Source organism: Arachis hypogaea, chromosome 8 (assembly GCF_003086295.3).
Source record: "Arachis hypogaea cultivar Tifrunner chromosome 8, arahy.Tifrunner.gnm2.J5K5, whole genome shotgun sequence".
NCBI lineage: Eukaryota > Viridiplantae > Streptophyta > Magnoliopsida > Fabales > Fabaceae > Arachis > Arachis hypogaea.
In genome coordinates, this window is record NC_092043.1 from 5,602,241 (window position 1) to 5,618,246 (window position 16,006).

Sequence of the window (16,006 nt, forward strand, 5' to 3'; positions counted from 1 at the left end):
ACCAAATAAAAAAATCCAGCCACCAACAATCAAACTCAAGCTTCCAATATTCACTCCCAAGCCTCCGCTCCAATTCCATCAATTTGCCTCCACAACACATAAATCAATCTAATATACCATATAAATATCACTAAATCAGCATAAGGTTTACTATATCAATAATTTCACAAGGTTTAGAGGATCCTCACCTTACCAACAGAAGTTTGGGACAAGACCCAGCAAGTTCACAAAGCTAATTTGATCTTAAACACCAAAATTTAACAAAATCTCAACACACTATGCTCAAAATTTCAAAATTAAAGGAGTGAACAGTTGGGTGAGAAATTGAGACTTACCTACCAAATTATTTGGTGGGTTTTGTAGAGCTCGACATGATAATTGCATGGCCACAAACGGTGCAGCAATCAAAGATCCGGATTGAGAGATAAGTGAGATTGAAATTGAAACAAGGGTTTGGAGCTTTCTTCTTCTCCCCCTTTTGATTTTTAGCGTGGAATGAAATGTTCTAAGGGAGAGAAAGCTGAGTTGGTGTTATATGGAATTCAATCACCTAGGATTTGCCATAAACCCAATCTTTGCATGATCGAGGTAGTTAACATTGAATATTAATCCAGATATTTAAACATCACCAAAACATTAACTCTATTCTCATACCTTTTTCTCAACCATTCACTGCATGCTTTTTCTTAATTTACTGTCTTTAATGTTATTTGATACCCAAAACTCTCATTTTAACTTGTCTAACTAGAACAATTAATCAATGATTGCTTGCTTAGGCCATTAATACTCGTGGAATCGACACTCACTCACCTGAGTTTATTATTACTTGGTACGACTCGATACACTTGCCAGTAAGTTGTTATTTGAAATTCCGCACCACCTGCTCATCAATTTTTTAGTATTGAGTCCACACCCAATACCCATCCTTGAACCCATTACGATAAAGGTGCAAGATTATATCTGAAGTCCTTAGCTAATGGATACCTAGATACCCTTGAGACCTATAACATTTTATGTTGAACATATATGCAACAAACTGATCAATCCCTTTGAAGAATTCAGATTTTATTTCTCATGTTGTCCATTATCACTGTCATACATCTACAAACAATGACTTAGAATTATTTTACTATAAACAATCTAGAATTCACGAAACAATACAATTCAATATTAATTTTTTGAAATTTCAATAGAAATTTTAACTATAGTTAGCAACCTTCACCAAATGTAATTTTTAACTTTTACATATCAAACATATCTTTGAATAATTTTAACAAAATTTAGCATAATATTTTCTTAATTCAGATATCTCCACCAACAAATTGTCAGTTTTCACTGTTTAAACAATGACAAGCATATATTAAAACAAACAGTCACCATATCTTTCTAAATTCTGTTGAAATTTCGATAGAATTTTACCTATAATCAACTACCTTCACGAAGTGTACTTTTTTAATTTTTTTATGAATCAAATATGTCTTTAAACAATTATAATGAAAATTTGGTGAAATTTCTCCTTAATATAATAATAGAGAAACTCTTGGAATCCAGCAAATTTTAGTTTTTTTTATCATTATTTGGTCAACACAAACACTAAATTATCTTGAACAAATAAATTTTACTAATCATATGTGCAAACTCTGAAAAATGTGGGTGCAAACTGTATTGATTTATGTGTGCAAAATTCTAGTAAATATAAATATAAATTATATGCTTCTTTGTGTACAAAACGTCTATAAATATAAATATAAATTATTGTTGGCTAAATACCATGATAATATTTGTTGGTCAGGTAAAATTTTCCATACTAATATTATAATTGGCACACATGTAGTCGCACTTATGGTATTCTCACCAACCACTATGCTAGTTCCTTTGACGGCCCCAAGGAATTACCAACCTAACGGAAGATCTAGACTGTTGTTTTTGAATCGTACGTCATGGAGGAGATGCCTCTACTGTTATGTTGAACCTGCAGCAGAAGAAAAGCAGTGGTGACAGTAAGTGACACTGGAACTAAAAATAGTTGTGTTCTGAAATCAGCGAAAATGGTGCATGAATGTGTTCACCTTTTCTTGATTTGAACTATTCCATTGGCCTATCAAGATGATCCCATGCTAGTTTCCACCCTTTCTCCGCCCAACACCTACCAAGCTGTCATCAATGGCGACACCTTTGACCGATTGGACGATGGCCACCGCCTTTCTTTCTGTCTTATTTAAAAATTTTCAATTTATGTATCTATGTAATGCGAAATGTTGAAACTTTTTTTAGCAGGCTTTAGCATAGTTGGAAAGGCACCGGATTGTGATTGGAGTTTGCGACAGACCTATGCTCGTAAAGAAGCAGGTTAGACTTTTTTTTTCATTTTACATATATCATAATATTACTCTCGCTCAAAATTGATTAGCTTCTTTCTCTGTGCTGAGAAGAGAAAGTAAACTTATTTGTTTATTTGTGTCAATGTCTAAAATTAGATTTTTCATGTACTCGCACAGTAGTATAATTAAATCTTCAATTTTATGTTTTAAGCTGTGTAGCCCAGGTCCCATCATATTGTGACCTGTGAATTACTATTTTTTAATAAAGGAGTGCTAGGAGGCCAACAAATTTTATGATTTGTAGTTATAAATGAGCTATTATTAGTATTTTTAATAGTGTGAGATTATATCTAATGGTGTAGGATTATTCATTTTTCTTTTTCTGGTTAAGTGCTGGCCAAATTTTAATAAAATTGCTGGCTCCCTAGACTTTCTTTTTTTAGTATTATAGTTCAACCAGTTCTTGATTTGGATGTGTTGATATAACATAATGTTCTGAAAATTAAACCAGTGAGTTCAATCAGATTAACTAAAAACCAGTCTTTTAGTCTATTCAGTTGATCTTTAAAATTGTTCTTAAAAATATGATGAAAAAAATCGGTCAAATTGATAGTTAATCAATAAATTGACAAAACTGACCCGGTTTCTTAAACCTCTGGTTCACTACCCCACCCTATAAAATGGCGCCGTTTTATCCCAAAAAAAAAAACAAAAAACAAAACCAGCTCAAGCAGAACACACAACACCCCTCCCTCTTTTTTTCTCTCTCAAATTCAAAATCCCCTTCCGAAAAACCCTAACCCTATCAGAGGAAGTCACCAAAGCAAAACAGCCACCATCAGCTCCCACCGCTATCGGCGTCGACGGTGACAACTCGAAGGTCTGCTCTTTTTGTCGCGTCGCCAGAAGGTCGGTTCGGAACTGCTGTTAGCGTCTCTATCCCTGTCGTCGTCTCTATCGTCGTCGTTGAGCCCGAACCTGTCGTCGTCGTCTCTGTCCTCATCACGTCCATCATTGTCGAGCCCGTGATCGAGCCATGAACTTGCCTTTAATTTCCAAATTTTTGTTTGCAAGTAAGCAAGAAGATAGTAGATGCCAAACTCGCAAAATATTTTCAAGCCGTGCTGAAAGAATTTCAGAAGGCACAATGTCTTACAGTTGAGAGAAAAATAGCGTATATTCCTTTTGTTTCACAAGCAGTTTTTTCTTCCAGGTGATTTATCAACTTTGTAGAAGTGAAAATGGTAAAATTTGATCTTTATTTGCTCTATGTGTGTGTCTTATGTAGAATTTAAGTGATTATGTACGGCTGACGGAAGAATAAGTTAATTTTGAAATAATACAACTTAATTTGTTTGCACTTGGTTCTTTGGTTATCAATTATGTCTTGAATGCATTGTTGTTAATTCTTATTACCTATGTGTATGTGGTTATGATGTGGGCTTCTTTCACTGGCTGCAGCTATATAGCTAGTGAAGTAGATACTAGTTCTGATACTTTAGAACAGCGTGCCCTTCTTGTGGAATCCAGGAGGTGATTTTTTTTATGAGTGATTTATTGTTTCTTGTTTGTTTTCTATTGATAGTAAAATAAGTGATTTGTAGATTTGTTTTTCTTGGGGTTAATTAGGGGTGGTAAAATAGGTTGAATCCGTCCAGCCGATCCATTAAATCCGCTAAAAAAGGTGGGTCGGGTTAGAATTTGGAGCCCGCCAAATTAAAAAAATCATCAAATTCCGCACCGCCAAATTGACAGATTTTGGCAGGGTGGGGCGGGGCGGGCCAGTCCGTTGGGCCACAAATTTTTATTTATTTATTTTTACTAAATAGAAAAGTGATTACTATTATAAAATTAATAATTATAGAATTTTCAAACACTTTCTTTTTGTTTATGTTTTTATTCTTCTTTTAGTTATTAACTTCATTTATTTTATTTTATAATTTCGTATATTTGCTCAAATTTTGTGACTTATTTTTTAAAATAAAGATGATTCTATTGACTCATATTATTTTGAACAATTTTATTGAAGTTAAAAATAAAAAAAAGATAGTGAAAAAGATTATATTATAGTTTGACTATTTTTTATTTGTATTTGATTTTTTAATTATTATTTTTTGGTTAATTTTAATGAATTTTATTGTTTTAAAAAAAAGTCAAGCGGGCTAATCCGCCGATCCACCAATCCGCCATAAAGCGGGACAGACTAGCATTTTGAACCCATCTTAGTTGGCGGGTCGGGCCGGCCCGCTTTACCACCCCTAGGGTTAATAGTCAAATTCGTTCCTAAAAAATCACTCATTTTTTAAATTAGTTCTCAAAAGATTTTTTTAGTCATATTAGTCCTTGAAAGATAAAACGTAAGTCAAATTGGTCATTCCGTTAGTTAGATGACGACGTATAATGTTAAGTACAACATGGCATGATGACGTGGTAGTTTAATGCCACGTGTCACAAGATGATTGGTTGACGTGTCAGATCAATAACACCTAGCACGCCACGTGTCACTTTGACATGTAAAAAAGTTATTTATAATCAAAATAATCTCTGAAAATCCAAACAAGTCATTTTCATCCCTAAAATTTTAAAATTAATCAAATTAGTCCTTATATAAATTTTTTTAATTTTTTCTTCATAATATTAAATTTGAAATCTTTTTTTATAGTACTAATTTTAATATTATTTTTTAGACTTTAATAAACAAAATTCTCTTTACATAAAATAATAAGAATAATTAAATTATTATAAAATTATTTTGTCATTTATATTTTAAAATTTTATATTTTTAAATTGTAATTTTTTTTATAGTAATTTTTTTATTTAAATGAGTTTATCAAATTATTGTTGATAATATATTTAAAAATTTAATATTTTAAATCTCACTAAATAATATAGTAGTTATTTTAAAATTTAAATCTTTAAAATTTTTAAAATTATAATTTTTATTATTGTGTAATTTATATGGTAGAACTCAATAATTAAAAAACCAATTTGTGAGATCACTTGTTGAATCTTAATATTTTAATATAGTTTTTTCTAAATAACTACTAGTTATATACTAAAAGTTTTAATATTTTGGATTTTACGAAATAAATATAGTAGTTATTTTAAATGCTTTAATCTGTTAGATCTTACTAAATAAATATAGTTATTTAAAAAAACTATATTAAAATAGCAAAATTCAATAAGTGATCTCACAAATTAATTTTTCAATTATTGAGTTCTACCATATAAATTAAATAATAATAAAAATGATAATTTTATAAATTTAAAAGATTTAAATTTTAAAATAACTACTATATTATTTAGTGAGATTCAAAATATTAAATTTTTAAATATAATCAACAATAATTTGATAAACTCATTTAAATAAAAAAAATTTACTATAAAAAAATTACAATTTAAAAATATAAAATTTTAAAATACAAATGACAAAATAACTTTATATTAATTTAATTATCTTTATTATTTTATGTAAAAAGAATTTTGTTTATTAAAGTCTAAAAAATAATATTAAAATTAGTACTATCAAAAAATATTTTAAATATAATATTATGAAGAAAAAAATTATATAAGGACTAATTTGATTAATTTTTAAAATTTTAGGGATGAAAATGACTTACGTCTGAACTTTCAGTGACTATTTTGATTATAAATAATTTTTTTACCTGTCAAGTGACACATGGTGTACTAAGTGTCACGGACCTGACACGTCAACCAATCATCTTGTGACACGTGACATTAACATATCATGTCATCATGTCATGTGGACGTGGTACTTAACGTGACATGTCATTATTTATTAACGGAAGGATCAATTTGACTTACGTTTTATCTTTCAAAGACTAATATGACTAAAAAAATTTTGAGGACTAATTTGAAAAATGAGTAATCTTTTAGGGACGAATTTGACTATTAATCTTTTTCCTTGGGTCATTGTGAAATTTTAAAATTTATTATTTTAAAAATAATTGAATTTAAATATTTAAAATTATATATTAAATTTTTCATAATTTTATTGTATATTTAATTAAACCGGTTCAACTACAGTTCAACTTCAATTAGACCATTGAACCAGTCACTATATCAGTCATTGACCGGTTCGATTCTTGCAACCTTGATATAACATTTAACTTTTTTGAACCGGCTGATTTGTTGCGAATTGGATTCTTTTTATCCTTAGTTCTATTGAAAATGTGGATTTTTTTTATTTGCTCCACACTGCTGTGTCTTTAATTTTAATCAGGTAAGGTTTGTGTTGCAGAAAGTCATGGTTGAAGAGCCTCCAGGACATGATAATTCATTAGTTGAGACTTGAATGCTAAAACAAGAAAAATTCAGTTTTGAAAATTGAGAATTATATTTTTATGTTTACAAAATCTTATCTATTAAATTGTATAAGAGCTCATTGATTTAAACATTGTAGAACTGAGCTTGTTACTGGTAATTTCAACTATAAGATGAAAGATCACCTTATTACCAAGTTATAATTTTTGGTGTATGGATTTTACTTACAAAATAGCTTCTTTCCCTCATCTCTTCAGGCTTTGCTTTTGCTTTTAGTTTTGAAATTTCCTTATATGATCCTTTTCCACTTTGCAGTTTGTTGAACTGTTACAGCCTATTGAGGAAAGGATACGCAATGTTGAAATCTTCATAAAGGTACAAAGGCAATGTTTTCCTTATGCTCTTACATATAATTTATCAAAAGTAATCGCCTCTATTTCATGTACTTTTCTTTTTCTCCCCCCTGCCCCCTGTTAAACGTGCATAATTATTAGCTAAGAAAAGTTTACCCTCTTCATGATGGATGAACTTATTTTATTATTTTGTTGACATATGCATGTCTATTTTAAGTGGTGTATCTTTGTATTACTAGTTTCTAAGGGTAGATGGGAAGAAAATGAATGATGTCCTAATTTGCATCCATCCATCAATTGCATATCATTTAAGATTTATTTGAAAGAAAAAAAATCTTATATTAATTTTTATTCGAAATTGGTATGCAAAACCATGCAGTCTATCAAGCCAGAACTGGAAGTGCAAGCTGTACCAATCACATATCCTTATGGCCCTTCTATCGTGGATGCAGATTTGGAGGCTGTGGTTGTAAGGTTTGAAGTCTGCAAGCTTGTGTTATGCCGGTTTTATTTGTTGTTTCTGGATCTTGATGATTATGATCATTAGAATGTTGTTCTGATAGAGACCCGAGCAAGTTCATTACTATCACAATTTTGTGAGTTCTTCTGGGTTTCTAATAATTGTAGTATACAAAGTGATTTTATGACTTTCAAATTGTCAGTACTGATTTATTTGATACCTGACTCATGTTGGTTCTCATACAGCAAAGAGACAGTGCTCGGAGGATTAGCAGTAGACAGAAAAAGAGCTGAAAGAGGTCTTTCACAGTTTAAGGTATAGCTGTTTATTGTTTTTTTTTTTACATAGAAAAGTAAGAAACTAATTTGTCGAAACGTTTCTATGACATATTAGAAATTGTTTCTGTGAATCTTATGCAGATTGAAGTTGTAGATTTGGTCTCTGGAGGTTCAGGTGAAGTTAACCTGAGTTCATCAATGTTAAGGATGTTTGAGGCTGAAAAAGTCAACCAGCAAAGCACAATATCACAGACTTAGTAACAAAAAATTTATTCAGCTTATACACATATTATTTTTCAAGCGTAGTTTATATTACCCATGATTGCAACATGCAAGTTGTTGTTTCATCAGAGTTCAAAAAATGGAGGAAACATTTTAGGAGTGGGAAAAATAGGGGGGAACTCGCAAATCCTTGATAAGGAAGAACTTTTCTCTCTGCAGATAATATTTGTATCATTGAATTTATTTAATGAAATGTGACTATACATTAGATAAAAGGCAAAGATCATGTGGTGGTTTATTTCAAGCGAACGTTGATTTTACCCATTTTGACTGAGTGGTTTTTCTGTACTAGAATAAATTTTTCTATTATCTTTAAAGTAATTGCAAATATAAGTATGTGATAATATTTTTTGATAATGTATTGACAATATATTATATATTGAGATCTCATATTCCGGCAGGAGATATCCAATGCTAGAATAAAAGAGGAGTTGACACATCGGATAAAATCAAAGAGTCAGATGACTGGGTTTTAAAATTTTACTAAGGATAAGGATTGTTCGTTATTTTGTTAGATGAAAAGTTTTATCATACTTTTTCGTAACAATTTTGCTAGGTAATAAGTAAAATTTTGTCCATTCCTGCATATTCTTGTTAGACTGGACTCTAAAATCTATCAAACAAAAAAACACACTTCAATTATCCAAATTTATCCTAATTTAGAATTATATTTCACAATTTTTTTTATTTTTTATTTTGTGGTAATGTCTAATTTGGTCCCTGAAATTCCCAATTTGCTTCAGATTAGTTCTCCATTTTTTAAATGACCAAATAAGTCATCCACTCTCAGAATCGTAAATTTCGTTGGTCCAAAAGTTAAGAGACGTTTTAACGGCGCTAAGGTGTACATACACTTAACTAAACGACGTCGTTTAATTTGTTCCCATAATCTATTCTCCCCAATTAAAAATCTTTCAAATGGTCCCCCCATTACCTTTCCACCAAAAATTGCAATACGTTATCATCACCCTCATCACCTCTTCATCTTCTTCAAGTCAATGCGATCGTCCGTTGTCCCCTCATCTGATCAGCGAAACTCTTCATCTCTGTCAACATTATCCGCCTCAAACATTTACTACGATGAACGGTAAGGATTTGATTTTTTATTTTTATTTTTTCACTGTGTTGATGTTAGTTGGGTGATTAACATGATATGTTATGATTCTGATACTTGCATTTAACTTTTTTGAATGTATTCTATGTTATTCATTTTTTTGGTGGTTGTGTTCTAGGGTTTAGGGTTTCTATTTTGGCCATAGTGCTAATTTCTTGTGATATTCTGGCTTGCAAAGTTAAATGTATGTGATAGTGCGTAGTTAACAGTTTGTTAGTTAATGGTTTGTTAGTATGTGATTGTTTAACATTTTTTGAAAATTCGAAATTGATGTAATGGTGAACTCTGGTATATTTTGTTGTGTTTTTTCATATGAGTGATCGGCTGAGGCTTATTTTCACCATGGAGGGAGGTTCGAGACCCAAGTTTCTGATGGCAGATTTATATACACATCAAGTCGCACTGGTGAACAACTTAGAGTTGATGCAGATTAACTGGATGTTTTTGCCATAACTGGTTCCTACAAGAAGTTGGGCTATGATAAAGCTGATGCTTGCTGGTACTTGGACCCTAAAGATGGTTTAGAGAACGGTTTGAGAAGGTTAAAATTAGACCAGGATCTAAGGAATATGGTTAGCCTCTTCTGCCAAAATGGTAATGTCATCCATATCTATTTTGAACATGGTCCCTCTGTCCCTGAGTTTATATATTATATGGAACTGTCTGATGATGATAGATGTGTTGGTGGAAGAGGTGACAAGAATAACTTAGAGCAACACAATTGTGTTAAGGAAACCAACATAATTCTAAGTCAATTGTGTGCCCCCTCCTGAGTAAGAGACTCTAACACTCCAACCCACACCACAGTCCATACCACAATCCACACCACAGCTCACACCACAACCCACTATTAGCATGCCCTTATCACAGTCGAATTCCATTGCTCCTAAAAAATCCCATTAGTACTAAGCCATCGTCTCAACCAAATCCGATTACACCCACTCTCCCAACTCAAAAAAAATAAACGTAAAAACTACACAAACTATTTAGAGAAATTCCACCACCAAACCAACAAAAAAATTTGGTGGCTTTAAATTTAACACTTCAACAAAGTCACCTAGAAAATCTGTGACAAGATTTACTAGCAAGAAGACACCTCGAACGTCAATCATTGGGGCTGATGATGAATCATCCGATTCATATGAATCTGCAGAAGATAACCTTTACATGCCACATCTGCCACCTGAATTTTCAGAATCTAACACTAAATCTGAGGTAGAAACATTTAAAAAAGGAAGAAGCAAGCTGCCATTAATGGAGGATATGAATTAGATAAATAGAGTCTTGGTAATTTATTTAGTTGTACTTTATGTTATTTTACTAAATCATATTTGTTTGGATTTATTTATTTTATTTTATTTAGTTTAGTTTAATGTAATCTATGGTTTGCTAAAGCATATTTGTTTGGAGTAATTTTATTTATTTAGTTTATTGTACTCCATGTTCTTTTGCTAAATCATATTTTTTGGACTTATTTATTGTATTTATTTAGTTTAGTTTAATGTAATCTATGGTTTGCTAAAGCATATTGTTTAGAGTTATTTATTTAGTTTAGTGTAATTTGATAAGCAGGTTTATTTTCGGGTGATTCTTGAAAGTCAGATGAGCTGAGGACTCCACCAAATTCTGTTGACGAGGCAGACCAGGTTGTGAATCCAATTTTCTATGATGTTGCCAAGTTTGGCCATGTCAGGTTGAAATTAGGGATGAAATTTACAACTAGGGAAGCTTTAAAAAGGGCTGTTACAAATTATACTTTACAAGAGGGAAGAGGAGTAAGGTATTCAAAGAATGACACTATTAGAACTAGAGTTGTTTGTAAAAACGAAGAGTGTCTTTGGTTAGGCTATTGTTCTTATAACAAAAGGCATGCATGCTGGAAGATTAAGACATTAATGATGACCATACTTATGAGAGAAAAACAAAAAATAGGTATACAACTAGAAAATCAGTTACTGAAATCCTAACAAAAAGGTAAGGAAACAACCTACTTTTAGGCATTGTGAGGTATTTCACTATTTCAAGAAAAAAATTGGAGTTCAATTATCTAGGATCAACATTACAAGATCTTTAGGAAATGTTTGGAAGATTGTGAGAGGTGATGAAGTAGCCCAATATGCCAAGTTTAGGAATTATGCAGAGGAGTTGCTGAGGTCAAATCCAGAATCTATTGTGAAACTATGTGTAAATGCACAACCTGAGAGAGACCCTATCTTTCACAATTTTTATGTGTGTCTTCAAGGTTGCATGTAAGGGTTTGTGCACGGATGTAGACCCTTGATTGGTTTGGATCCAACGTTTCTAAAGACTTTCTATAGAGGATGGCTAATGTGTGATGTAGGGCAAGATGCAAACAATCACATCTACCCCATAGTATGGGCTATTGTCCTATTGAAAATACAACAACTTAAAAGTGGTTCTTGAAACTTTTGCATGAAGACATCGGTTCCTATCAGGAGCATAACTGGTGTTTCATGAGTGACATGCAAAAGGTACGTATAATGTACTATAGAGAAGCACGATATATGATATATTGGACTGTTTAGATCTAATGATGGTTCTGTTAGGGACTATTTGGAATTAATGAATGTATAGTCAGGGTATATTTTGAGCATTAGACACTTGTGAATTTTGAACTGGTACCATTCTCATAGTCATTCTGAACTGTTACCATTGTCACTTGTAAATTGCAGGGACTCATACCGGTACTGCAAGAGGTTATGCCCAATGTGCATCGCAGATTTTGTGCATGGCACTTGTGGCATAACTTCTAAAAGTGATGAAAGGACAAGCACCTGAAATAATTGTTGTGGGCATGTGTTAGAGCACAGACAGTTCTAGAGTTTAACAAAAATATGAAAACCCTCAAGACTATCAATGTGAAGACATGTGAGTATCTGGACAAGATCCCCAAACAATCCTGGAGCAAAGCGCACTACAAAGACACCCAAAAAAACAACAATGTATGCAACAACATGTGTGAAGTTTTCAACTCAGCCACCAAGCCATATAGATCAAAGCCAATACTTACACTATTAGAGAAAGTTAGGAGGATTGCCATGACAAGCATGGCCAAAAATAAACTTAACCTGGCAAGTCATATTGGACATTTACTTTCTATACAACAAAGTAGGCTTGCAAAGGAGAGATATTTCAGTAGATACCAAACACCTATATGGTTTGGTGATGCTGCAGAAGTCATATTTGAAGTTTATGGTGAGCCGCACAACGTGCTAGTTGATTTGGGAAATCACACATGCAGTTGTTGGTCATGGCAGCTATCAGGTAATAGACATGTAGATTTTTTGGATTTATTTTTCTAAATACTACAACATATTCACTTAATTATCTTCTTTTTAGGATTACCTTGTCGTCAGGCCATTGCGGCTATTGTATGTTTGAATGAGAACTATGTTCATGCATGGTTGACAATGGGATCTTACAATAAGACATATGAGTTTCATATTAACCCGATAAAAGGAGAAGAGATGTGGGACAAGTCTGAGTACTCTCACTGCTTACCCTCGACAAGACCAAAATCACATGGGAGACTAAAGCTCTATGCAAGAAAGAAGGATGCACATGAGGTCCCTGTTGGAGGCAGTCAAGACAGAAAGTCCACAAAATTAAAGAGACAATATGACAAGTTCACTTGTGGAACTTGTGGTGATGTTGGTCACACTACAAGGGGGTGTGAAGTTGCAAAAAAGCTAAAGGTAGAGGAGGCAGCAACAGCTGCAGAATAAGCTGATAATAAAGCTGGTGAAAAAATCCCACAAAATACTCAAGTTGATAATCAAGTTGGTGATGAAGTTAGTGTCCAACAAGGTATTGTTGTAGAAGGTGCTGCTGCTGCTCAAGGCATTGTTGTTCAAGGTGTTGTTGCTCAAGGTGCTGCTAAGATAATTTATGTTACTAAGATTATTTACAAGCCACAATTTGAACAATTTTATTGAGTATTATCATCAATTATTACTATTAATAATAACAATAGAATAGAATACTGTATAGTTAATTAAATAATTTTTTTATTATTATTGTTATCATGAGTAGAATTACGTTGTTGTTATTATTATTATTATTATTATTATTATTATTATTATTATTATTATTAGTAACCTTGTTATAATAATTACTATCATGAGTAATGTTGTTGTGATTATTATGATTATTATATTTTTTTTGCAGGTTATCAGGAATTTGTTGTTTAGAAAATTAGATCCGTTAGAGATCTTTAACGAGGTAGCTGTAGCGTCACTAGCAGTCATTAGGTTTCAAGTTTCAACATGTTTTACGAGTAGGCGAAATGAAAGGTCATTCTGCACTACTGAGTGCCTTGGTGGAATGCTGGAGGCCAGAGACTCACACATTTTATCTTCCGGTCGGTGAAGTGACGGTGACGCTGGAAGATGTGACCTATATTCTTGGTCTCTCGATTAATGGAAAGCCCATTACGGGTAGATCAGACAGCAATCACCAGTTTTTGGTGGAGAACTGCATTGCGTGTTTTAGTCGGGAGCCCGGTCTGCAAGATCACATGTTGGAAAAGGTTAATCTTGCATGGGTCTGGCGATGTAAAGACACCAAGCCGTGTGACACTCAGGAGTCTGTTGAGCGGTACATCCGGGCACACATTTTCTGGGTGCTCAGAACAGTTGTGTTTCCGGATAAGTCGACCACTTCATTGAACTCGAAGTTTCTACTGCTACTTCAGGATTTTTATCGGATTCAGCATACAGTTAGGGGGCAGCCAGTCTAGCACACCTATACAGATTGTTGTGTCGTGCATCACGATACAATTGTAAAGAGATAGATGGCCCACTGATACTAATTTTTGTTTGGGCGTGAGAGCGTATGCCGCTCCTGGCACCTATACCTCGCGATCAGCTAGACGATGTTGGTATTCCACTTGCGCGACGGTATTGTTTTTTTTTTTTATTATTATTATTATTATTATTATTATTATTATTATTATTATTATTATTATTATTATTATTATTAATTTGTTGTTGTTGTTGTTGTTGTTGTTGTTGTTGTTGTTGTTGTTGTTGCAATCATTCTATTTTTGTTTAGGTGGAGTTATTGGCGCCGATATACAAGATATATACGGAGGCCTACTGCGTATTTTAGGCGAGGACTCGATGACATGGGAGTTGACGATGTAAGTTGTAACCACTAATGTCCAATATTTCTATTTAGAAGAATAGTTTTCTTAATCAGCCTCTTGGTAACTAATGTGCAGTTTATATGGCGGCCGTATATGGGAGTGGGGATTCCGAATGACCTCGCTGCCCATTTGTTTGTGTGCTCCACGTAGTCGCCGCTAGTATTGTTCGAGTGCATAGAATGGCCCCCGACAGATCGAGTTAGAGGATAGTTCGGGATGCAACAGCTTCCACCAGGTCCGGCATTCGACCTTGGTCGTGATCATTGCAAGTGGTTGACAGGAGCACAAAATCATGACTGCGGAGAGATTTATAGTCAATGGGTTAACAGGTGGAGATCTAACCGCTATAACACCAGTTTATGCAAATACGGAGCCTTAAACCTCTTTAAGAAATTGGACTCGATGTGCATGATGCAGTACATGTGCCACGCTTTTGGTGGTGACCATGCACCGTTACTGCGAGCTACTGCACCGTCGATAGAGGTATGGTGGTCAGAAATAATGCCCACGCCATCAATGGTAACAACATATCTTCGCAAATTGGTCAGAAAAAACTCCCACGCATCTGCCGTCTCACCCTCGACTATCGCAAATGTAATGGCACAATGTTTTGGTTCCCATCTTATGTAACTGCAACCAAAAGTGTACCTTTATATTTATCGTACAGGTGCGTGCCATCAACCTGCACTAGTGGCTTGCAGTGTCTGAATGCTACAATACATGGATAAAAGCTCCAAAAAACGTAGTGTAGTACTCTTACACCTTGAACCTCCTCACTCTCACGGTAAACGGGGAGCATTTTAATTTGCACATGAGACATTGGCGTCTTCACAGTCATTGCTTTCAACCATACTGGCAGAGTCTGGTAAGAAACTTCCCAATCACCGAAAACTTTTGCGACATATTTCTGCTTTGCCAACCAAGCCTTGCAGTAACTTACAATGTAGTTGAACCTGGATTGAATTTCTGCAATAATAGACTTTACCTTTATCGACGGGTCTGCTTCGACCAACGTTCTAATAGCCTATGCAATTGTGTCTAAGTTCAACTTGGCATGATCATGTGAAATTGTGCCCATGGTGCACGTGTGTTTGCCATTGTATCTTCTGATCTCCCAACAAACTTTCTTTCGAATCAAGCTAGCTCGGATAAGCCAATCACAACCTACACCATAACTCTTGTATTTCGCATAGAATGTCTGCAGCTCAGATTCATATACAGTGTAATCAACTCCTCTAGAGATAGTGTAGCTTTTGATTGCAGATATCACCGACTCTCTTGAACCAAATTTCATTCCAACACTAAACTCACAATCTTCTGCCGCAACGTTCCCTTCACCTACGACATGCGCACCACCATCAGTCAGACAAGGCAAATAAAATAAACACCGTAGGTAACTTGAATTAATAATCATAACATACTCATGTTCACATACTTAGGAAATTCCTAGGCATGCATGGCTTCGAGAATCTAGAGTTCGCATAAAAGACGGAACACCAAATGGGTACTGGCTTACAATTGCATCTGCTTCATTCTACACCGCCAAATTGCCTGCTGAGTCTCCGTCATCGTTTTCGTCATCGACTTCATAGTTGGCTTCGAACTCCTCTTCACTGTCATTATTATCTTCTTCCCAATCTATATCCCCAAGCTTATCAACATTGACTTCCTCGCCAACCGCGCCCAACCCTGACTGTTGTTCGAACTCAACGTACAGCTCTATCATTGGCACGTGAAATCGGATTTG

At 33.8% G+C, this 16,006-nt stretch overlaps 2 protein-coding genes across 2 annotated transcripts; both read left to right on the top strand.

Annotated features, from left to right (window-relative positions):
* Nucleotides 1-2,114: 2,114 nt before the first annotated feature.
* Nucleotides 2,115-8,193, top strand: LOC112704921 (phosphopantetheine adenylyltransferase-like). Its single transcript, XM_072200080.1, is given in 6 exon segments — nucleotides 2,115-2,202; nucleotides 2,267-2,349; nucleotides 6,921-6,980; nucleotides 7,338-7,432; nucleotides 7,664-7,733; nucleotides 7,838-8,193. Coding segments are annotated over 6 exon segments (513 nt in total). The 3' UTR covers nucleotides 7,955-8,193.
* A 3,754-nt stretch (nucleotides 8,194-11,947) lies between these two features.
* Nucleotides 11,948-12,838, top strand: LOC112704922 (uncharacterized). The gene is made up of 2 exons (XM_025755784.1): nucleotides 11,948-12,377; nucleotides 12,453-12,838. The coding sequence occupies exons 1-2, from the start codon at nucleotides 11,948-11,950 to the stop codon at nucleotides 12,836-12,838; spliced, it is 816 nt and encodes a 271-aa protein (XP_025611569.1).
* Nucleotides 12,839-16,006: the final 3,168 nt, after the last annotated feature.